The sequence below is a fragment of the Furipterus horrens genome, unplaced genomic scaffold (assembly GCF_987537825.1).
Source record: "Furipterus horrens unplaced genomic scaffold, mFurHor1.1.pri manual_scaffold_3, whole genome shotgun sequence".
Taxonomy (NCBI): domain Eukaryota; kingdom Metazoa; phylum Chordata; class Mammalia; order Chiroptera; family Furipteridae; genus Furipterus; species Furipterus horrens.
In genome coordinates, this window is record NW_028327173.1 from 41,241,205 (window position 1) to 41,265,664 (window position 24,460).

At 36.3% G+C, this 24,460-nt stretch overlaps 1 protein-coding gene across 3 annotated transcripts in view; it reads right to left on the reverse strand.

The window, feature by feature from the left end:
* Window positions 1–453: 453 nt before the first annotated feature.
* The window catches only part of OMA1 (OMA1 zinc metallopeptidase), a 66,383-nt gene continuing 42,376 nt past the window's right edge, over window positions 454–24,460 (reverse strand). For 2 of the 3 annotated variants that reach the window (XM_090271647.1, XM_090271646.1), the window contains 2 exons: window positions 19,542–19,691; window positions 454–864 (listed from right to left, as the gene is read on the reverse strand). In XM_090271647.1, coding sequence (XP_090127773.1) covers window positions 679–864; window positions 19,542–19,691 — 336 coding nt within the window. In that variant the 3' untranslated portion in view covers window positions 454–678. The remainder of the gene's footprint in view (window positions 865–19,541; window positions 19,692–24,460) is intronic. The other variant, XM_090271648.1, reaches the window with a different exon arrangement.

Here is a 24,460-nt window from a genome sequence, read left to right on the forward strand (position 1 = left end):
GGAAAAAAGAAAGACTTCAGGGCACCAGAAGCACACTGTCTACAAGGAAATGACCCTCTCTCCCCATTATGTTTCTCACTTTGTCACTTGGACCACAAATGAAATTACTTGTGCTTACCTATGAAACAGCTTCTTTAGCTTCTTCCTATAGCCATTTTCCCTCATTGTTCAGAGCTAAGGACCAAGAAATTCTGTCTCCTAAGGTCCCCTATTCCACATGATCCACCCCAATGCAAACCAATTTCTGTAAACAGATGTTTTAGACTGTCAACTTCCCAGCTCATCATAATCACCCAGGCTCTGAAACCCAGTTTAGGCTCAGCTGGAACCCTTTCTGCATTAACAATTACTACACATTCGGATTTCTCATCCACCAGAGGTCTGCCTTCCAAATCAAAAGCAAGTACGAAACAGGGTAAATGAATATAAATTTATTCTATGACATTTCCCTCATTGAAGATATTTTAAAATAGATTAGAATACATCTATATTTCATGAAAAATACCTAGAAGAATTTAGGTAATGCCTGTAATATACATGATTTGACTGAGAATATCAATTTTTTCCATTTCAAACATTTTTAAAAAAGTAACATTAAAATGACAAGGATTGCTGTATTCTTCATATATGCAGTATCTCATATATTTCAATTCAATATCCAGTTGTCTTCTCAACTATTTATGTTAATGGTATTTGCTTCTGTTTTTGAATGGGAAGAGTATCCACTTCCTGTTTCTTAACAGTGCTATTTGGGTCCTCTTTCTCTGACTCTTCAAGAAAATGCTTCATGGTGAGTTTGAAAACTAACCGAGGGTCTGGTCCAGAAAGTGGTGGGCAATTACAGTTCTCTCTAATTTTGAGAGCCTATAAAGAAAGAATACAACAGAATATAAAAAAGAATACAACACAAACATATATATATTCCAATAATTCTTAATATTCTATATGCAAAATAATTTAAGAATACATTCTGTATTTTTTTAAATAAAAGATATCTTAATTACAACACATAAAAGAGAACCATAGACAAACTCATGGTAAATAGTTATATTTTCAAAACTTATTCACATAATAAAATATTGGGGGAAAAAAAAACTGTATCTGCAACAACTGCCCAATATCCCACTGGAAATAAATAAAATCTCTTTGATTTCAGTCACACTCAAGCCAATCCTGAGAAAAATGGTTCAGATTAGAAAAAATGTGAAGATTCTGAGAGATTATTTTCAAGAAAAAGAAAAAATAGAAAACAGATGTCTGAACATACTGAAAGAAGATATACATAACTGGGGCCCTCTTAGTGGAACTGAGGCTAATAACCTACAAAAGCAAATAACCTAAGCAAATAAAAATCATGACAATTTTAAACTCCAAGAAAAATAAAATGCCACAAGGAAAGGAAAAGTAATCACAGTACACTACATGGCTCAGCCGTGACTAGTGCTTACAGTTTTTAGAACATTAAATCTTGATCTAACCAAAATCACAATTTAACCATCCTGGAAAGAGGGAGAGCTGGATACATGTGTGTGCATGCACAGGGTATGACAATGACAAGGGGGAGCGTAATCCTCATCCTCTTTGGGGAAAAGTAAATAGATAATGCCTAAAACTGAAAAGTTAAGAAGTAGCAATATAAGTGTGTTATGTAGAATGATAGGAAATATCAAAAGAATAATTTAAGAGAGTTGAAAATGGTTCCCCTTGAAACTGAAGGCTGAGTAGGGGCCTACTGCTTTCAGTAACTAGCTTTAGAGACCCATGTGATTCTTTAAAGTGGGTACATGAATGACTTTGACATAAAAACTAAACAAAATAAAATCAACAGGGAAAAACATCTTAATATTTAAAGGGTTTTAAAAGAAACATATTTAGGATAAAAAATAGTTTCATTTTTTACTACTTCTAACTTTTTGATAGTGATGCGGTTAAGGGAAGTAAATAAAACAGGGAAGGGGACAGTCAGCATTTGGGGGAGTAACGAAATTTTAGAAAGACCGCCCAGGCAAGGTCTCACTGAAAAAATAATGACTTTGGGGAACAGGAAAAGACCTGAGGACATGAGGAAAGGGGTCATGCGAGTATCTAGAACAAAAACATACCAAGAAGCAGCAGCAGCAGCGAGCGGAAGACTTGAGATGGGACAATGCCTGGAGGGTTCTGGAACAGTGAGGAAGCTAGCACAGTGGCAGCAGAATGGGGTTCAGGGGGTAAGACAGATTATACAGAATCTCTTAGGACATGGTAAATGAGGATTTTAGGTTTTACCCTGGAGTAGGCCTGCCCCAGATAACTGTGGAGTCCATGGCAAGAACGCAAATGGAGGCTCAGATACCATTTGTTTAATCTAAAAGCTCTAAGTCAAGGTAATAAATTACTATATAAAATATGTTCTATACTCCCACACATTCAAAATGACCCTAAAGGCCAGGTACTAAAATTAAAAATCTTTGATTTTGGAACATGTAAGGCTGAGGGGAGCCTACCCCAGACCCCAGTTCCTGCCACAGGCCTGCTGTCTGCTCCCTTCCCCTCCCCGGCTTACTTACAGAGAGAGAGAGCGTGCGGGAGAGCGTGTGTGTGTGTGTGTGTGTGTGAGCGCGCGCGCGTGTGTGTGAGAGAGCATGTGTGTGTGTGAGCATGTGTGTGTGTGAGAGCGTGTGTATGTGTGAGCGTGTGTGTGTGCATGCGTGTGTGCATGTGGTTGAGGGGAGCCTACCCCAGCTCCTGCCACAGGCCTGCTGTCTGCTCCCTTTCCCTCCCCGGCTTACTTACAGAGAGAGAGAGCACGCGGGAGAGCGTGTGTGTGTGGTGTGTGTGTGTGTGTGTGTGTGTGTGTGTGTCCCTGTCCAATGGAAGGGATCTTACAGAGAGAGAGAGCACGCGGGAGAGTGAGTGAGTGTGTGTGTGTGTGTGTGTGTGTGTGTGTGTGTGTGTCCCTGTCCAATGGAAGGGATCCACATAGGCCCTGGAAGCAGACTCAGAAGTCTTTCGGTGAGGAAGTCCATTATCCTAAAGACCCACAGTGCCATGTGTGGGGGCACAGATTCTTAGATGGCTATATTCCTTGAAGTTCCACAGAATAGGGGAGCATGCAGCCACAGGCAAGCCAGAAAAGGGCCTTCTAAATGGAGGAAGCATGGGCAGGAACTTGAGTCTGGGAGCACATCTGACTCTGAATGAGGTTATGAGTTACCAAAGTACACTACAGAGGAAAAAGTGTTAAAGTCAAATTCTTTGGTGACAGGGCTTGTTTGAATTTTCTTTGTATTTCACATCTTGTACCTATCGAGTGTGTTAAGTAAATATTCCTTAAAGTAAACTGAACTGAAAAAAAAACAACAAGAAAATGTTTCCCAACTACAGCACTAAAGCAAAAAGAAAGGCCCTCGGCTAAATGTATCCAGACCAGGATACCTTTGAGAGTGACATGACATCCTGTTAAGATTTATACTGAATCATCAGACATAAACTGAGACTATCCTAGGAAAGTTGGGATATACAGTCTATTCTTAACTCCTCTATAACTACACTGATGTCTTTTTCCAAGCAAGAAGCTGATCTTTCATGGTTGTTATATCACATGGCCAAGGTCTTAACTGGTGTCTGTAAAGAGGACAAAAAGTGGAGTCCAGCAGGGAACAGCTGCCACAACTAAGTTTAGTTATGTGAGATGCAAAGCAGCAAAGGGAAGAACAGAATGTCATAACCTACAATCTTTTATATTCAGTAAAAGTTCCTCTTTTTTCCTTAAGTTCTCTTTTCAATGCTTCACAGTCAACAAATATTCAGAACATTGAACTGAGTAGGTGCTAGGGACACACTGGTCAGAACAGATAGTCATGATCCTTGCTCTCATGCAAATTACTTTGCATTTCCCCAGTGCTGGGCATTTGAATTGTTTTTATAGTTTTGATTGGCTTTTATAAATTACCTTATGAAAATCTTTATTTAAATAAAAGATGTTATTTTTAACCCCTTTTGGGTTTACTTAAAGTACCAAACTGCTTTTTACTAGAAAGCCTTTACCAACTTACAATGTAATCAGGATACAAGCATATCGAAGTTATTCATAACCTGTAAAACAGTATTTCATGATTTTTACCTATATAACCACATTATTTCAAGCCTCAGAATCCTTAGCACTCATCAGCTAAATTTACAAATGAGGAAATTAAGCTCCAGAGAGGTTACATGACTGGCAGGGAACAAAAAGCAGCTTAGCGAATGTTTATAGCAGCTTTATTCAAAACTGCCAACACATGGAAGCAACCAAGCAAGCCATCCTTCAGTAGGTGAATGGATAACTTGTGTGACGTCCAAACAATGGAATATTATTCAGCACTAAGAAGAAACGAGCTATCAAGTCATGAAAAGACAAGGAAAACCTTAAGTGAATAAAAAAGCAAATCTTGAGAGGCTACAGATGCATAATTCCAACTACATGACATTCTGGAAAAGTCAAAACTATAGAGACAACAAAATAAGATCACTGATTGCCAGGGTTATGGGGGACAGAGGGATGAACAGGCAGACATAGAGTATTTTTAGGGCAATGAAACTACTCTATATGATACTGTAATGGTGAATACATGTTATTATATATTTGTCAAAGCCCACAGAAACTACGATACTGAGTGAACCCTAATATAAACTATGAACTGTGGGTGTCCATGATGGGTCAATGTAGGTTCATTGACTGTAACAGATGAACCACTCTGGTGCAGTATTTTCAGAGTAGGGGAGACTGTGTCTACACAGAGGCAGGAGGTATATGGAAAACCTCTGTAACTTCCACTGAATGCTTCTGTGACACCAATATTGCTCTGAAAAATAAAATCTATTAAAAAAAGCTATCATGGAAGTAAAAAGGCTTAGGAAAAAGGGATTAGAACCTGCTTTGTTTTTGTTTTTAATGCATTTGCACAACCTGCTTTTGTACTAAAGTGTTTTTTGTTTTTCTTTTGTACTACATTATACATTTCTTGAGTAAAGTCTCTTACAGAATAAATGTACTTTGGAGATGTCTGAGCTACATTAATTGCTAGAAAAAATACACATTCTTCATAAAGACTTTCTATTAATATTTCTTCATGTGTGAACTGTGTCTTTGCTCCAACTATCTATCAAGCAGAATCCTGTTACGGACCAAATATAGTTCTATCAAATCTTCATCTATTTTGCATAGAAAAATTTTATCAGACATGTTGGTAAAATTTTTTTTCTGCTTTTTTAACATTCCCTTCAATATTTATTTTATTACATTTCAGAGTGTCAACATCTTTTATTTTCATAAATTCAAATATATCATATTAAATATACCTTCATCTCTTTAAAAGTAAGCAACATTTTCCCATTGAGCACCTAGAATATGCCTTTCCATTTACTTTACTTTGTTTTCTGTGTTTAACTTCATGCACTGCACATAATAGGCACTTAAATGCCTGCTGAATTTTAAACAAACATTTACAGAACACAAGCTATGAATAAATCATTACGACAAATGTCACGGGGAAACACTTTTAAGAGTTTACCGTGTAAGAGAAAGCAGGAATGTACTCCAATAACAAGAATAGACAGTTCTAAGAATTCCAAGGAAGGCTTAGGATTAAATATGGAATTAGCCAGCCTAAGGGTTCCAATTAGAGTGAAAGGAACTACATTTACTGTTCACTTTCGATGTGCCTTGCACTGTGCCAGACATTTTAGAAATGTTAACTAAACGGGTGTTATCATATGAACCACTTTTGAAATGTTGGTCCTGGTGTAGAATGTTTATCATTAAAGTGTCTTATGAGGGGAGGAGGGAAGGAAAGAGAAGGAAGCAGGACCTCGCCATCACAAATGCACAAGTATATACATAAAATGCCCAGGAAATACTGCTATCTCAATTCGACAGGTGAAGCAAAATGAAGGTTCGGTTGGGTAACCTCCTCAAAGTTGGGTGGCTGTGTCAGAATTGAAACCCAAGGCTCCTCAGACTACCATTTTTACAGTACTTCCTAAGAGTATCCTTTCTCATTACAACTATTAATTTGCTACATGCCCAATTTCTAAATTTGCTAAATTTCTATGAGGAAGCAGAACTGCTATTCAATTGCATTGCCCAATTTTCTACTTTTAACGCAATATCACATTACTTACCTTTCCTATTTGTTACATATCATGCAATCATTTAACAAATATTTTCTAAGCATTTCAGAAACTGTCACAGGCACTAACGATTCAGTAGTAAACAGGGGCCTTACTTTCTAGGGAAAGAGGGAGACAATAAACAACAAAATAATTTTAGTAAAGTAGGTGAAGAAATGTAATAGTCCTCCGTATTAGATAATAACTGCATGGAAGAGAGGCTGTTTGAGGTTGGAGGACCAGAGAACACCTCCAAAGGGAGGGGACATTGTGTCAAGAGCTGAGGGAGCCTGCTCCAGGCAGGGCACTGAGCAAGCAAAGGAGCTGGAATGAGGAAACGAGCTCGGGGTGAGCAGCTGGCATCAAAGAAAACCTTAAGAAAAGTGACATGTGAAAAAGCTGGAGAAGTAGGCAGTGGCCAAACTTAAGGATTTAAAGACTTTGGATTTTTATTCTAAATTAGGTAAGAAGCCACCGAAAGGTTTTAAGAAGGAAAATTACATTAAAAAGATTGTATGAAAAAAAACTGTCTGGCTAGGGCAGCAATTTTCAACCAGTGTGCTGCAAGAATTTGTAAAACATGCAATACTTGACTATGTAGTCAGGGGCACTGACCCTTTTTCCCTTAAACTGTGAAATTAAAAAAATAAAATAAAATAACAACCAACATAACAACAGCCGTTTGGTATGAATGAATCAAAATTATACCTATTTGTTTTTGTTAGATTGGCAAAAAAATATATTTTTGATGTGCTGCAGAATTTTAGTAATTAGTTTAGGTGTGTCATAAGATAAAAAGAAGTTGAGAATCGCTGGGCTAGTGTATTGAAAATATATTGCTGGAGAAGGAGGTGGCTTAGGGCGAAGTAGAGGAGGCTAAAAGGGGGGGGTGATAAATGGCGATGGACAGAGACTTGACTTGGAGTGGTGATCACAGAACAATACAGTGTACACATCACAGTCCCGTAATTGTGCACCTGATTCCTGTATTATGTTGTTCACTAGTATCACCTGAATGTATTCAATAAAAAGGGGGAAAAAATGAGTTGGTACCCTAGCAATATCCAATGGTGACCAATGAGTTTGCTTAAAAATATATAATTATGAACTCATTAATTTTTTCTATTTGAGTTTGATGTGTTTCTATTTATTGTGGTTGTTATTCCTTTTGTTTTTAAATTATTCCTTTTTAACAGATATTGTGAACCCCTTGAAAAAAGAAAACAGACTGAGGGGTTGAAGTGAAAAATGGAACAGGAAGATTAAAATAGGAGACGACTGTAGGTAGTAATCTAAGGGAGAGAGAACGGTGATTTCTGCTAGACCAGCAGCGGTGTTGATGCTGAAGGGAACAGACTCTTAATGCCTTGTGAAGTCACTTGACACGATTTTCTAGTGAGTAGAAAAAGAAAAAACAAGAATCAAAGGTTAAGTCCTAACTTTCCTCCTTGACACAGAGTGCATTTTTTCTATGCTACCTGTGCATCTAGGATAATCTCCTTGCTTATAGTAAATACTTTTTAAGTAGTATTGTACGAGGGGGGACCCAAAAAAAACTGGAATTTATTTTTTTTAATTTGTGTATTTTTTGTGTATTTATTCTTACATGTTTAAACTTCAGTCACCTTCAAAGTGCTCTCCATCTGATGCAATGCACCAATCGAGACATTTTTTCCTTTGCTCAAAACAGTTTTTGAACTCATTGATGTTGATGCCTTTTAAGTGCTTCTGCCATTTTTTGTTTCCCCTCTTCCACAACAGCAAAACATTTCCCTTTGAGGACTTTTTCCATTGAGGAAACAAACAAAAAGTCTTTCAGGGGCAAGATCTGGTGAATAGTGAGGAGGGTGTGGCACTGGGGTCATTCAAAAAACCGCTGAACTTTCAGCGCACTGTGGGCAGGCGCAGTTGTAAATCACTCATTGTGAAATGGACAAACGCACTGAAAAGGGTCTTCAAAAAAATTTCCACTGAAGCCGAAATCAGCCTCTCTCAACAATGCCAGCTGCTACAGTGATATAGGTGGGTTCCTAAAACATTCACCTCACAGGGGAAGCCTGTACTATAAGGGACCACTCTCCAGAAGATAATTCTGTTTTTTGGGGGGTGCCCCCTCATATTATTTGCTGGTTAATGACCCCAGTCCATAAATTTTTTTAAACATGTTGCTCTTACGAAATTATCAAAATAAAATCACTGATGCTCATAAATGAGTCAGATAATTAACAATGTTCTCTATATTTTGAAGCTAGAATTAATTATTCACTGAATAATTCGTTCTTTGAATTTTTGAAAAATTCTCCAAAGTAAATCCCCATCAATGCTAGGTACACTTTTCTTTTGTAATTCATTATAACTCTTTGGGTTTCTAATACAGTATTTTTATTGACTTGATTTAATTACACCTTACCTCTTCAAAACTTAATTTGAGGAGATTCGTTCTAGTTATAATTTCTACTTCTAGCTGCATCCACTGTGGCAATTCTCATACACAAGCACGGTCATGAATGGACACAATGCAATTACTTCTGATTTTAACCTTGGCTATTAACATCATCTAACTAAAAATAACATTCTCCCAAATAGTTTTGTTTTCCTCTATAATTATTGTAGCCCTTCTTCTGATCCTATTTACATTTTATTCTAACTAACTGATCCAATGATTTTTTCACTTTGACTTAATTTCCCAAAGAATCAACTACTGTAATTTTGCTTAGTTTTATTAATTGTATTCTCTCTGTCTGGGCATATTACAGTTCTGTATTTTTTCTCTTTTTCTTTCTTACTCATAGAGACATTTAATTTTCTTTACATATAGGTTTCACAGTAACTCAAAAGTGTAACTACATATTATAAAATTTCTTGATTTCAAGGCATGCTCTTATTATTTATGGATTTCTCTCTTGTCTTAAACATACTCAATTTTATTTTAATTTTCACATGGTCACCTATCTTTTAATTTTTGTTATATTAATCTGAATGTACTGTATCGTGACAACATGAACCATAACATTAATTATACAGGTTTTTGTCCAAGTTATATGACTAGTATTTTTATGAAAGATGTATGTGCATTTGAACAGAAAATATACAACTTTTCCTAGCAGTTTCTTAAGTCAGTTAAATATTTTTGTTCTAGTCATTCAATTATTTGTTAATTCCTTACTTGAACTTTGGTTTTCTAAGAATAGTAGGATGCAAGCTATAATCACAATTATATAAACAAACTATATATTTTACCTAATTCTCAATTGCCATTGAATTGTAGAAAGAGCACTGCCACTGAGTACTTCACTGACATTGTTTGCACATTTCACTAAGGATCTTCCATCTTAAAAGAAAAAAAGCTGGTTCGGCTAAATACCACACCAAACTGTATTAGTTCTACTGCTTTTTATTTGTTTGCTTTGTTGTTGCTTTCCCCCTAAATTCTTATACTTCTCCAGTGTCTGAAAAGTAAGATCCAAAGTCATTCTTACTCTTAGATGTCTTGGAATTTTCTCTTTGTACCTTGGCATCTTCTAAGAGCCTATCTTTACAATGAATATTAAGCCACTTGATTAATATAAATATCTAGGCATCATCATTTCAGGGCTTCTCATTCATGATGCTCTGGGATTCTCCTAAAAACTCATCCTGAGAAATATCATCTGCACAAAAATGTGGCACAGAAACCATCATAGTCACAGAAATGATGACATAATGAATGTACTGGTCTTTACCACTGTTATATACACTTTGGATTCCTTCTGTCTTTTCAATCTTCCATTTTTTAGACTTTTTTTTTTTTTTTTAGCTTTCAGTGCTGTAATCTGGCTGTGCTATGTTGCTCTACCTCCAGCAATAATAAGTTTTTACTCTGGGGCAACAATTCTGCTCTTTACAGCCTCCACTGAAAGTTTTACAGCTTCTCTGCTATATTCACAAGTTTAGCAATTTTCTGAAATGAATGTAGCTTATAGTTCTAAAGCCATTCTTTCTTTGTCACTCTCAATGTAATTAAATCAGCCTTATCCTGCCAGTTTCAGATGGCAATGTTTCTGTAATTCTCATGACCTAGGCTGTCCTCTTCAATGGAGTAAAACTGATAAATTAGACCAGAGATTTATTTGTTTTTGTTTTGTAGATTTTTCTACTCTTTGAAGCTTATCTTACTGGGGGGAAATGGGCATTTCTGAGGCTGTGCATTTTTGTTATTGTTATATTTAGTTAGATCAATGATCATGATTCTTTTCCAATCTTATGCACTCATAAGATTGTTTTTTAAACGCACTCTTACCTACCTCTTAAACCTACTCTTGAATAGGATAAAAACTGACTACAACATCTTTCATTCCATTAGAGTTAATTTGGCTAGTCTGAGTTACTTCTTCATTGTTCTATACAGAAGATACATTCAAGTTAATCTTTTGAGACAGAGGAGGATGACAGTTCCTCAATCCAAAAAAACTCCTCAGGTTGCTGAAGAATTGAATATTTGCAGGGGGCTAAATCATCACCCCACAGTCACTTGCTGGACACAAGGGCAAACCAGACTTCCATAGGGGAAGTCTGTTAGGCCATCACCATCCAAACCAACTGACTGAATGTGGCATCACTAAATGTGAAGCAGCCAGAGTAAGAGAATCCTGATGCAAAGCAACATGAAGCATAGCTGCACCACTTATAAAATATTCTTGCCAAAATTTAACTTCTCCTTATAGAGAAACAAGTTAGAGCATACCACAAAGAAGCAATCAGATGAGTGGGACTAGATTTATTCAATAAGCCAATGATAGTGTTGAAAAACAAACAAAACAGGGCTGGGGGCACTGTTATATGTTCTAAAGTCAAAGAGACGTAAGTAAGGGAAATAGCAACCAAATGCAATGTACGGATCTTGATGGATCATGACTTGAACAGACTGATTATAAAACTGTATTTTAAGACAGAAACTTGAATATGGATAGAATATTTAATTTTACTAAGAAATTAATATCAATTTTATTAGATATGATAATGGGAAAAAATGATACTTCTTAAAATGCATATGGAACTAATTAGGAAGGAAAGCCCTCATATCTGGAATTTGCAATAAAATTCTTCCAGGTGAAAAAAAAAATCAGAAGGGACAGTGAAGCAAGTGTACAAAAGAGTTGATACTACTGATTATGACTGAAAAATAGGGGTTCATTAAATTAGTCAAATTATTCTCTACCTTTACATGTGTTTTAAAAAATTAAAATAAAAAGTTAAACAACTTTTCTTAATAGAAAGAAACCTTTTTCCTCTCTGTCCTCCCTTCTCTGTCATTTTTGTATTTCTGTGACTTCATCCTTGATTTTTCATCTATATTTTTAGTTCTAAATGGCTCATAAGAGGTTAAAATCTTTCTCCTGAAAAATAAAACCAGTCCCCTTTAACCCCATTTCCAATTCTTTCCCTTAATTTCTGAAGGCAAGCATATACTTTTCAAAAAGCGTAAGATTTTAGCATCAATAACCTCAATCCTAAAACTCAACAGAAATGGATTTAATAGAAATTAATGAGACTAGCAGGCTACCACCTTAAGAGAAAGAAAAGAAATACAAGGATAATGCCTATGAGTTGCTTAAAAATAACAAAACGAAAACTTCTGTTTATATATTAGTCTGACAAGATGATTTTATTTGCTACCTTTACTTGAAAGGCAAATAAAAGACAACAGAAAATAAAAACAGAGAAATCTGTGAAAGACTTTGATATGGGCAAGAAAAGATCATCGGGTGTCCTGTCAAGTGCATCCTTGAGTGCTACCTCCTCCTTGCATGGTCTTAAGAGCTATTTTAGAACTCTGGAAGTTGTAGAAAATGTTAACAGTGCAAATGATACTTTCCATGGAAATGAACATAAACTATGTCTGGTGGAAGGCAATTGGTTATTGCTGTATGAATGGATCAGTTTTGCACCTACTTATAAACTCATTTCAGCATTCCTTATTGCTTCTAAATGCCTATGTTGTTGAAGTTTCCTTTGAGCTAGTGGTAACATGCTGGCTTGCTCACTAATAAAAAAGTTAAATAAAATCTCAGATATGACTCATTTTATTGGCCCTGGCTGGTTTAGCTCAGTGGATTGAGCGTCGGCCTGCGAGCTAAGTGTCGCTGGTTCGATCTTCCAGTCAGGGTACATCAGAGAAGGAAAACTCTGACTCCAAAAAACCTCCGCTGCCTTGCGGCATACCTCTTCAGGGGAAAGGCTAAGGGAGTAAACCCCGACAGAAAATCCGGAGCCGGAGTCCCTAAGGCGCTTTGACGTTGTAGTCAACACCGGCAACTCCTGCGGCGCACCTGAAGCCAAGCTGTATTGACTCCGTCTTTCCCTTGGATCCCTCAGCTGCGAAGAGAGGGGGGGTCTGCTGCATGGGCAACAGCAGACCCTCCATATCACCCTGCCCAGGCTCTGTAGCTTCAGCGTCATCGCAAGATGTCGATTCAACACGGGAGGAGACAGATACCGTGTCACTCCCGAGTCGGACTGCACAGCCATTCTCGGTGGTGCAGATAGACTCTTAAGAAGCTACACCATCGTCTCTCGAGACGGACGGCTGCCGACGACGACGACTCATTTTATATTTGTATAAGTCAGGAGTTTACCTGTAAGAAACTTTTTGCCTCTACTCACTTCATTTCCTTTCAAAAACTGCAATGGAATTGAAGTCCAACTAATTTTTGAAGTGACCTAAAATAATTAAATAAAAATAACTAGAAATTTTAAATAAATATAAAAAAAATTAAAATAAAGGACACCTTGACACAGGTCAATTGTCCTCTGAAATGATAAAATAATAAGTAAAAGTTTTCAAACAAAATTGTATAACCAACCATTCCTAACATAAGAATGATGTGTTAAGAAATGGCTAAATTTATTCTTACTAACAACTAAAATATTTATGAAAACACTGCTGATACACATCAGGATTCTTCTAGGTACTACATATCAAGAAAAACTGCAATTACTTATTCATAAAAACTAAACGATAATAACTAATTTTATAAAGAGGAAAAAATTTATGCCAGAGAAGTTTCATGATAAGATTAAAAGCTTCCTATGAAAATAGGAACCAAGATACTTCAAGGGAAAAAAAAAATCACTCCCATTTTTAAACATGGTTTTCCAAAAATATCATTTTTCCCCCTTCTCCTAAAAGCATTTTTTTCTAATAGCCCATTCATTTCAGCCTCAAATAGATACACATCTTATGTACCATAATATTTTTTAAGGTTTTAGACAATGTTACTGTCAGACTTCCTGGTTTTATATGATTCAGAGGCCAATTCAATTACAGTAGCTGCTATGATATTTGCCTTTTCCTCAACACTCTCCATGTCAGGCAAAATGAAATTCTGTAAGGTAAACGGTATGTGTTTGTGTACCCCGGCCAACAACGACATTTCACTTCAATGTTAAACATTCTTCTATTTTTTACTTATGGGATGTATATTAATAATTTACGTATTTACATTGTCCAATTATAAATGCATAAGAATGGTTTACATATGAATTCAAACCCCAGCTTCTGAAAGTAAAGAATTCAAAAGAAATGAGAATAAAATGAGTATATTTATAGACTGCCATTGAGTGATTCTGATATGTAAAAACTGAGTGTAGTAAATTTAAACATTAGGCTTTAAAAATCAGTTTACAAATAAAGGTGACATTGAAAGTTCTATGAACATTAAAAAATTAATTCTATTCAAAATTATTATAATAACTAACCCCAACAACTAAGTCCAAATTAAATATTTTTCCTATGTATCACTTTCCATCTCCTCCCCCACCCCAAGGAAAAGATGGCAGACAGTTGGTGAGAGAAGTAGAAAATAAAAAATTCAGTCTAAATGCCTTCAGTTGTAAAATAAAATTTTCAAGTAAATTTTTACCCTGGGTTATCATACAACTTCCCTTATTCGCATTTATTCATATTTTATAACAGTCCCTATAAGAAAGTAAAAAAAAAAAAAAAGGTATCTCTTTCAAGGACAACTGATGTTATACGCAAATTTAAATTCTGAACAGTATAACCATAACGGTAACACTGTCATACTACTAAACATCAACAGGTTGTTATAACATCTGTTCTTCCATTTTTCACCCAAGTTGTTATGGTAACCAAAATATGTGGGATATGTTTCCTAAATTTAACTGATTATTTCAAGTAAATAAAATCATAAGATATCATCTTATTAACTACAAATAATATCATTACTACAACCCTACTGTTATCTTTTTTAAATGCTAGTGGATTACAGGATTATATTTAACTAAGCATTTATACATGTTTTATCTCAGAATTCACGTTTAAAAAACAGCAAGAATATACAGTTTTCTACTTTGGGGGCATTTTCTTGATTTAAAAACAAAACAAAATAAGAAATTATTCTGTTTTTTAAACAACAGACTATACTAAAAAATTCCAAAGTTATATGATTGTACTATTAATACTTTGTAGGAGCTGGGGGTCACATCCTCTGTACATCAGATCCTGACACTCCTCTAGTCCTCTGCTGAAAGCCCTCCATTGGGGTCCTCTGAGCAAAAGCTGCAGTCCTCACAGGGGCCCCAGGGCCCGCGCCCTCCACGCTCCCTTTCTCACTCCATTCCAGCCATATTGGATTCCTTATTGCTCCTCAACTACACCAGGCTCGCTCCTGCCTCAGAGCCTTGTACTTATTATTTCCTGTGTTTGGAAGGCTCTAAACCCCTACTCCATCCCACCCTCTAAACCGCTACTCCATCCCACCCACCCACCCATCCCTCCCACAACTCCCAGGGAAAGATTCTTTCACTTATTTCAAGTCTTTGTTCAAATACCATCTTCTCGGTGAAACTTACTCTGATCAACCCCTTTTAAAACAGCTATTCCAGCCTTTAGAACTCTAAAGAAATGAATTCCTATTGCTAACCCACCCAGTCTACAGTATTTTGTTATGGCAGCCCAAGCTGACTAATACACTGTTCCTCCTTTGTTTTCCCATCAAATACTATTACAATATATAACAATATATTGGTGATTTATTCTACATATTATAATTTATTCTGTTTTTATCCTTACCCAAGAACATGTTTCCATTGATTTTAGAGAGAGAGGGGAGGATGGAGGGAAGGAGGGGTGGTGGGGGATGGAGAAAGAGACAGACAGACAGACATTGACTGGTTGCCTCCCATATGCATCCCAACCAGGGATTGAACCCACAACCCAGGCATGTGTCCTGACCAGGAATTGAACTTGGCAACCTTGCAGTGCATAGAAGGATACTCCAACCAACTGAGCCACACAGCCAGGACACTAAATTTATTGTATTTACAATAGTCCCTCTCTATATCACAGTTTACTTATCGCGGCCTCATTGTATCACGGGATTTTTAAAAATATTATATTTAATTATTTATCGCAGATTTTTTGCTTATCGCTGGATTTTGCGGTACTGTGTACGTATGTTGTTAAAGTTACAAAGGTTTAAGAGTACAGAATATGTTTAAGAACATAAGTAGCCCTGGCTGCTGTGGCTCAGTGGATTGAGCGTTGGCCTGCAAACAAGTGTCACTGGTTCGATTCCCAGTCAGGGCACATGACTAGGTTGCACGTCAGGTCCCTAGTTGGGGGCATGAGTGAGAGACAACCACACAGTGATGTTTCTCTTCCTCTCTTTCTCCTTTCCCCTCTCTCTAAAAATAAATAAATAAACAAACAAATTATTTTTTTTAAAAAAGAATATAAGTAGTGTTTATAAAAGTGTGGAAAAGGTTAATAAGGGAGTAGGAAAAGTTAATAAGGGACTGGGAATGGTTTATAAGTGTGTGGGAAGAGATTATAAAGCCTTAAAATATATATAAATACTAAAATAAATGTAAGGTTCCTACTTCGCAGATTTTCACCTATCGCCGACGGGGGGAGGGGGGGGGCTAGAATGTTATACCCACTACAAGTGAGGGAATACTGTATTGTCTATCTCTCTTTACTGCAAAATAAGCTTTATAAGGGCAGAGTTTTTTGTTCACCGCACCTACAATACCTACAATCTGGCACATAATTGGTAACTAATAAATATTTGTTAAATTCATACAGTTTTAAGACATCTTATGTTTTAAATGTTGATATGCTATAGTAAAAAATAATACATTTCTGTGATAAGATATAAATAAGAAATTAAAATATACAATCTTCAGTAAGTTACATTCTTTAAAAAAATAAAAATTACCAAAATTTGTGTTCTCATAGAACCAAAGAATTTTACTTTCCTGATTTTCTTGCTCTTTTCTCCTCCAAGAAATCTGATCTACTACAGGCTCTGCCTCCCTTCCTAAATGAACTGATCCACTCTCACTGCTTCAACTATCACCTTTTTTAGGAGTGACTCTGAAATTCTCATCTCTGGCCTAGATTTCTATGCTCTGGTGTTGTATTTCCAACTACCTTTGTAACGTGCATCACTTCAGGCATATTGTCAGAAATGTCAAAGAACAGGAGCATTAGGTAGAATATATTGTACTAACTTAAGCAGAAAAATTTATTAAATAAAATCAAACAAAAAATGTACCCTTTAGTACTATACAGACTCACACAATTCTGTATACTGCCTGAGGATTTGCTTTCTTTCATTATAGAAATTAGAAGTGATAGTAGGGAATTCCAATCTCTGAATTATGATTATGTATTCTAATTAACAATATACTCTTATACTAACTACAAGTTTCACTTCAACCACTGAATTATTCCCTATATTGTAGTAGAGTTTTATTACTTTCAAATTGAATTTAATCACTTGGGGGAAAAATGTAAGAAATTATACAAGGTTTTCAATTTAAGTTTCTAAACTAGGGTAGTTTATTTTTTGGAAAAAAAAATCTCCCAATGTTTTTCTTCATCATTGATGTCCAAATAACATATTTATTTCTCCATCATTTTTCTTCACACTCACTAATCAATCCATTATTAAAGATTTCTCTAAAGCACATTTTTACTTCTCTCAAGATTCTTAGTTATCTTCGATGATAAAATGACAACTCAGAATTTAGATGAATGTTGGCTAAAACTCATTATCCAATTTAAGCAAATCACATATGTTTAGAATTTCATGAGCAAAAAAAAAAAAAAAAGAAAGGGAATTCCAAGAGAAAATCATGTGGTTATCATGACTTTAGAGATGAGCTAAGCTGCCTAGGGTGATATAAGTTCCCTGGGTCTTGGTAGCACTTGAGAAGGCTCTTAAGAGTCAGTGATCTTCAGTACAAATCAGTTACTGATGAAACACATGTTGTCTCAGGCCTACCTTGTGCTTTTATGATGAATGATTACTACACAAGTGTGTCAAGTAAATGTCACTGCTGTGTTTTTCTCAAAAAAATTTTTTTTTCAAATTAAAAGTATAAATGAAATAGATTTAGGATAGTTCTTAAGAATCCATGTCTGGCTGGCCCCAATGCTCATGAAAGGCACAAAGTATGCTCAAACTATCAACAAATCCTATCATCACTCCTTTCAAAATATATCCAAAATCTGACCGTTTCTTTCCCTCTTTTGCCTCTATAATCTGTTAACAGGATTACTGCAAGAGCCTCCTAAACAGTCTCCCTGATTTCCCCCTTGCCCCACTACAGCCCACTCTTTACACAAGAGACCTCTCCCCCATGACCATATAAAACACATGAGTCATCATATGAGTTAGATCAAGTGATCAGGTCCCTCCTCTACTCAAAATCCTCTACTAGCTTCTCATATCACTTGGAATAAAAGTCAAGTCCTTACAATGGTTTAGAAGACCCTTCATAGTCTAGTCCCCCTATTCCTCCACCATTCTCACCCTCCTTTACTCATTCAACCCCAATGTCTTCCTTGCTGTTCCATGAACACACCAAACATACTCTCCCTTCACATCCTATGCACTTGCTACTTGCTCAGCCTGAAAGACTCTCTCTTCAGATATCCATAGGACTTGGACCCCTGCTTTTTTCTAGATTCTGTTAAGTAAGTCCTTCTCTGACAAACCGACACAGACCAGTACACCTTCTCTGCTGCCCAGCCCTCTCTACTACCTTTAACCGGCTTTATTTTTCTGCAGTGTTTTTTATTGCTGTTTGACATACTGTATGTATGTTTGTCTATTTCTTGTATTAACATGAATGTTAGCTCCAAGAGAGTAGACTGTTTTGTTCCTAGCAACAGAATACAGAATGGGAGACTATTAGTGGATTTCAATATTAATCACATGAATGAATGAATGAATAAATCTTGTGGTAGTTTCTTATCCCAAACTAGATGCAGGCTAGTCCTTCAAATTGCATGACACTATGTTTTTACTTTACTTAGAATAAATCATATTCCTTGTTGTATTAAGAATTATTTTGTGCTTATGTTAGCATCCTGAAAATATCAAAAACCATGTCTCAATTCTCTCTGTATCCCCTTTACCTACCTGTATTTCTTGTAATAGGTACTCAATATTTGTTAAGCTAAATCTGAAGTCGTACTGACAATACAAGTGAGACAGAAAAGAGTGTGTAGTCTGGTTTGGAAACGTCTGAATCTAGCTTGCACTGCTGTGGATACCACAACAAACATTTTAAATGTTAACAGATCAAATGATTTTTAGAAGGTAGCAAAGACTAGTTGGGAAAAGCTGCTTTATTCACTAATAAATTCTACAACAAAAATAAAAGAAATATTCTATAAAGAAAGAAACAGAAAGCAAACTGATGTCAAGGAATTTTTTTCCAAGAAAAATTTGAGCATCATTATTGAATTAATACCCATTTGATACAAAAATTTTGCACAAGTCATTAACTGAAGTATTTTTTAACAATTAGCTAAAATCACAGAGAAAAGATTAAATTATGACCAATATGTTGAAAAGATATGCCTTGAGTTTTAGACTTTCACCAAATCAGATAAAATTTAAAGGTATGATACTAAAAAGCTTAAACCTTCACCACCAAGAAAAGTCAACTGTACACAGCAATTTATTCCCCAAGATTTGCAGACAAACAGGATTTTACTTTTCAGTCAAATCCTTTGAAAACTGATAATCCATAATTATAGTGATCAAAATAGCTGACAAGCTAGAACTATTTCTCTAAGCACAACAAGTAACAGCACTAAAAAATGATACAAACTGAACTAACAAGCAAAACAGAGACAGACTCATAGATGGAGAGCAGATGACAGCTAGTGGGGGGTAGGGTGTGAGGAGGTAGAGGGATTGAGCAAAAAGGAAAAAGGACTCATGGACATGGACAATAGTGTGGTGACTACTGGGGGTAGGGGTTATAAGGGACTAAATGGCAATGGGAAAAACATAATAAAGATTAAATTTAAAAATTAGAACAGAGAAAAAATATAAAATAAATGATACAGTAAAAATAATGTCTCGCCTTATACAGTGTTAGCTCACCTCAGGTATAAGCCTATCCAGGTGCTCAACTCGGTTTCCATGAGAAGGGTGTGTGGATAACCATTCTGGCAACCTGGGGTCACCAGAGAGGCTATCTGCAAGTTCCAGCTGCTGCCAAAACACTGAACTGGCTCTGATGTCCACACAAGCCTAAAACCAAAATTAATAAAAGCACAAAATAACCTTAATTATGAGAACATTTTTAAAGTTTACCTGTATGCATCACATTTAAAAAAATATTTTCTATCATTTTAATAAAAGCATACACTCATTGCTTTAAAAAACTCAAACAATATGGTATTACAGAATTTTTAAAATGCCCACCCTCCCCACTTGCCCCTATCCCTACACAGTATTTACAGTAATACCACTCCCAAAGATAACACACTCTTTTCACTATGATAGATATTAAAAACATATTTAGGGCAAAATCTTCCAAACTAAATTTTCATAAAAATAAGGTTTTAACATTTAATCTGTTAATAAACTGTACTAAAAAATTTATTCTTAATCTCTACCACTAGAATAATTAGATATTGATCTATAGTTTTCTTGGCTTGTAGGGTCTTTGTCTGGCATTGGTACCAGGGTTGTGCTGGCCTCAAAGAATGAGTTAGAAAGTAGCCTCTCACTGGAGAACGTTATGCTAAGTGAAATAAGCCAGTCAGAGAAAGACAAATACCATATGATTTCACTCATATGTGGAATCTAATGAACAAACTCAACTAACAAAGAAAATGGGTACAGACTCATAGATGAAGAGCAGGTTGACAGCTAGTGGGGGGGAGGAGAGGAGGGAGGGATTGAGCAAAACAGAAAAAGGACTCATGGGCATGGACAACAGTGTGGGGGCTGAAGGCGGTGAGGGGTATAAGGGAACTAAATGGTAACGGAAAAAAATACAATAAAGATTAAATTTAAAAAAAAAGAAAGTAGCCTCTCCTCTTCAGTGTTTTAGAAAAGTTTGAGAAGAACTGATTATTCCTTTAAATTCTTGGCAGAATTCACAAATAATGTTGTCAGACCCAGGACTTTCTTTGTTGGAATTTTTTTTTTTAAGATTTTATTTATTTATTTTTAGAGAGAGGGGAAGGAAGGGAGAAAGGGAGGGAGAGAAACATCAATGTGTGGTTGCCTCTCGTGCACCCCCAGCTGGGGACCTGGCCTGCAACACAGGCATGTGCCCCAGCCGGGAATCAAACCAGCGACCTTTCTGTTTGCGGGATGAGACCCAACCAACTGAGCCACACCGGCCAGGGCTCATTTTGTTTTGTGCATATTTTATAGCTATTTTCTTTGTAGTTACCATAAGATTACGTTTAACAACCTAAAGTCATAACACTCTACTTTGAACTTATACCAGTTTAACTTCAATAACATACCAAAACTCTGCTCCCTTATAGCTCTGTCCCCACCCTTTTAGAGCACTGGTGTCACAAAATTACATCTTTATATACTGGATGTCCAAAATCACAAGCTAATAATTCTTCTTAATGTATTAGTCTGCAAAAATTATGTAGAAAGCAAGATTTGGAGTTAAGAAACCAAGGTTATAGTAATACCTAAGCTTTTATACTAATAACTGATTTTTTTCTTTAAATGCATTTGATTCTTAAATCATGAGAAACAAAAAACAAAAAAAAAGTATAATTACAAACCATTGTTTCAATAATACTACCTTTTATAATTACCCATGTATTTACCTTTATTGAAATCTTTATGTCGCCCTAACCATTAGGTCTTTTTCAGGGACAGCTTCAGTTGATTTTTTTTTTTTTTCCTTTAATGGGCCATTTTTTCCTGTTTCTTTGTATGACTTGTGGATTTTTGCTAAACACTGGACATTTGAACTAATAAGTATGTATTTCTGGAAATCAGATTCTACCCCTTCCCTAAGGCTGGCTTGCTTTTTATGTGTATGCATGTACGTATTTTACTGGAGTAAGCTGTCTCTGTGCTGAGAGTCAGTCTGAAGTGTCAACTTAATGTCTTCTCAGTTTTTTTTCTGAGCCCTTCCCTGGACATATGCAGTCAGTTTCTAATTTCCCCATATATGCAGTTGTTTTTTAATGTCTGTCCCAAAAGGAAAAATGAAAAGTGAAAAAATAAATGGTGGGAATGAGACCTATAAGCCCCCTAGAAGTCACTTCAGCCAAAGGGAGAGAGACTTGAAATAATGGGGAAAGGTGCAACAAAAGTGCACCCCACTGCTTTGTCTGCACCTCCGTGATCAAATATAACATTCAGTGACAAGAACACAGGACCCTGACATTTGCAGGACAGTGCTCCTTTTGCTCACCCTGGCCACCAAGGCTGTGTGTAAGCTGTTCCAGGAACACATACACAGCTGTCTGCCATGTGACTAGGGGTGGGGAACAGGTAGCTGCTACTGTGCTGAGGGCTGAAATTGACTGAAAGTAAGCGAAATTCATAGTCCAAGACTTCCCCTGGAAGTTGCAAGCCTTCAACAGATTCTGCCAGTGTGATTGCTACGCAGGTGGGAAAGCAGATTTCTGGTACTTCCTATTCGACCATCTTTTCAGAATCACAATATAATTCTTTAATACCTTTGAGTACTCTAAGTTTAAAAAAAAAACCAAGTTACTTTGCCCTTTGCACATACAAGGGGGGGACCCCCACAAAAAATTGGAATTATCTTCTGGAGGGCTGGGCCCCTGTAGGTACAGGCTTCCCCCGATAGGTGAGTGTTCTAGGAACCCATCTGTGTCACTGTAGCGGCTGGAATTGTTTTGAGAAGCTGCATTCAGCTTCAGTTAATTTTTAGAAGACTCAATACTTCTGCCAATTTCATGATGGGTGATTTATGAGTGCACCTGCCCACACGACGCTGAGTGTTCAGCAATTTTTGACCAGAAATGGCATGCTCCCTCCCTGCCATGCTTCACCCTCTCTATTCACCTAATTTCACCCCAAGTGACTATTTTTGTTTCTCCAGATGAAAAAAGTCCTCAAAGGGAAACATTTTGCTGATGTTGAAGAGGTGTAACAAAAAACAGTAGAAGCATTGAAAGGCAGCAAAATCAACAAGTTCAGAAACTGTTTTGAGCAGTGGAAAAAATTTCTCGATAGGGGTATTGCATCAAATGGGGAATACTTTGAAGATGACTGAAATTTAAACATGTAAGAATATGCAATTTTATAATTAAATTCTGGGTTTTTTGGGTCCCCCCTTGTATATGGATTTACATGTATATATGTGTATAAATAGAAATATACAAATGTTTATAACTAACATAAAAATATTACTCATGTTTATACATATATAAATATTTATATAGTGCATGTATATAATGTATGTGTGCTTATGTATAAAATATGTTATATATGTAGTGATGTGCATATGTGTACATATATAGCCATACAGAAATAATTACTTGATGCTGAATTCTAGAAATATGTCCTTCAATAGCAAGTCAACACATTTATTATATAGAGATATGGATATACTGAGAAAAACAAACAAGATATTCTTCTAATATAATTGATTAAATATAAAATAAGTTGAACTTTAACTGAAATTACAAGCTACCATTATAAAAAGCACAACCCAACTAGCTGTTAAAACAATTCTGAAAACTGGAAGATAAATATTTTCAATAGTCTTTACAAATTCAGGAATTATCTACTATGCAGTTTCTTTGCTACACAGACCAAACATATTTATCCAATATTTTTTCAGACTAAAAGTGTTAATCACAAGAGAAATAAAATACTTCCCACTTAAAACTCTAAAAAAGACATTGAAGGCAATCTTTAAAGCAACATTTGATATACAGAAATAGAAGTAATTAATTATCTCAACAGGCTACAAAATATTCCAAACTTAAAGTATTCCAAAGGACTGGATATACGTGCTTTAATAATAAGATAAAGGTGTTGGACTTTGCCTACACAATTCAAAGACCCATCATTAACAGATAATTTTGTTTTCAAAAGGATATTTTATATTACTCCCAATTCATAAAATTAAGTTACAGGGTTACATCAGCAAAATAATAAAACACACCTATTTAAAAACAATACACAAATTCCATTTGTAACAATCCAGAAACTAGTTCAGAGACTTGCATCCTGTGTAAATGTGAAACCAGACACATCAAAGCCAGTAGAAAAATCCAAGACAGGCCCTTGCCATAATCCCTACCCTCAACACAGAGACATATAATTGGAAGGAAATCCCGGTTTCCAGCTTCTCCATGGATAGGGAAAGAGTTGGGCCATATGCCCAGCATTCCAACCTTTCCAGGTCTGCCCAAAGGACGAGCTCTGCCTTGACTCCCTTAGACCACTAACAGGAACCAACCAGTACACACTGCACGCCTGGGAACCAGTGAAAGGAAGGTGGCAGTCTGAACCAGCACACAGCAATCACCATAGCCCATCCCCCAGCTCAGCACAAAGCAAGTAGGCAAAACACCCCAGATCCCAGCCTCTCCTCCCTGGGGAGGGAAGGAGGTGAACCACCTGTCTGACATTGCAACATTTCTGGAAGCTCTGAGGGACTGGCTACCACCTTGCCTATCTCAGAGTATTGACAGGACCCAGCATACTTTAGATACCGAAGGACCACTTAAAGACATGTGTTTGGACTAGCCTGAAGGTTTGAGAGACCCCCAAAATCTCTGGCTGGGCTGTTTTTAAAATCCCCACAATACCCGAAGTGAGCTATAGATTCAACATAATCCCTATCAAACTCCCAATGGCAGTTTTTTTACAGAAATAGAAAAAATCCTAAAACCATACAGAACCACAGCAAACCCTGAGCAATCAAAACAAATCCTGAGAAAGAAGAACAAAGGTGGAGGCATCATGCTTTTTTATTTTGAACTATATTACAAAGCTATAGTAATTAGAACAGTACTGACATAAAGGCACACATATAGACTACTGAACAGAAC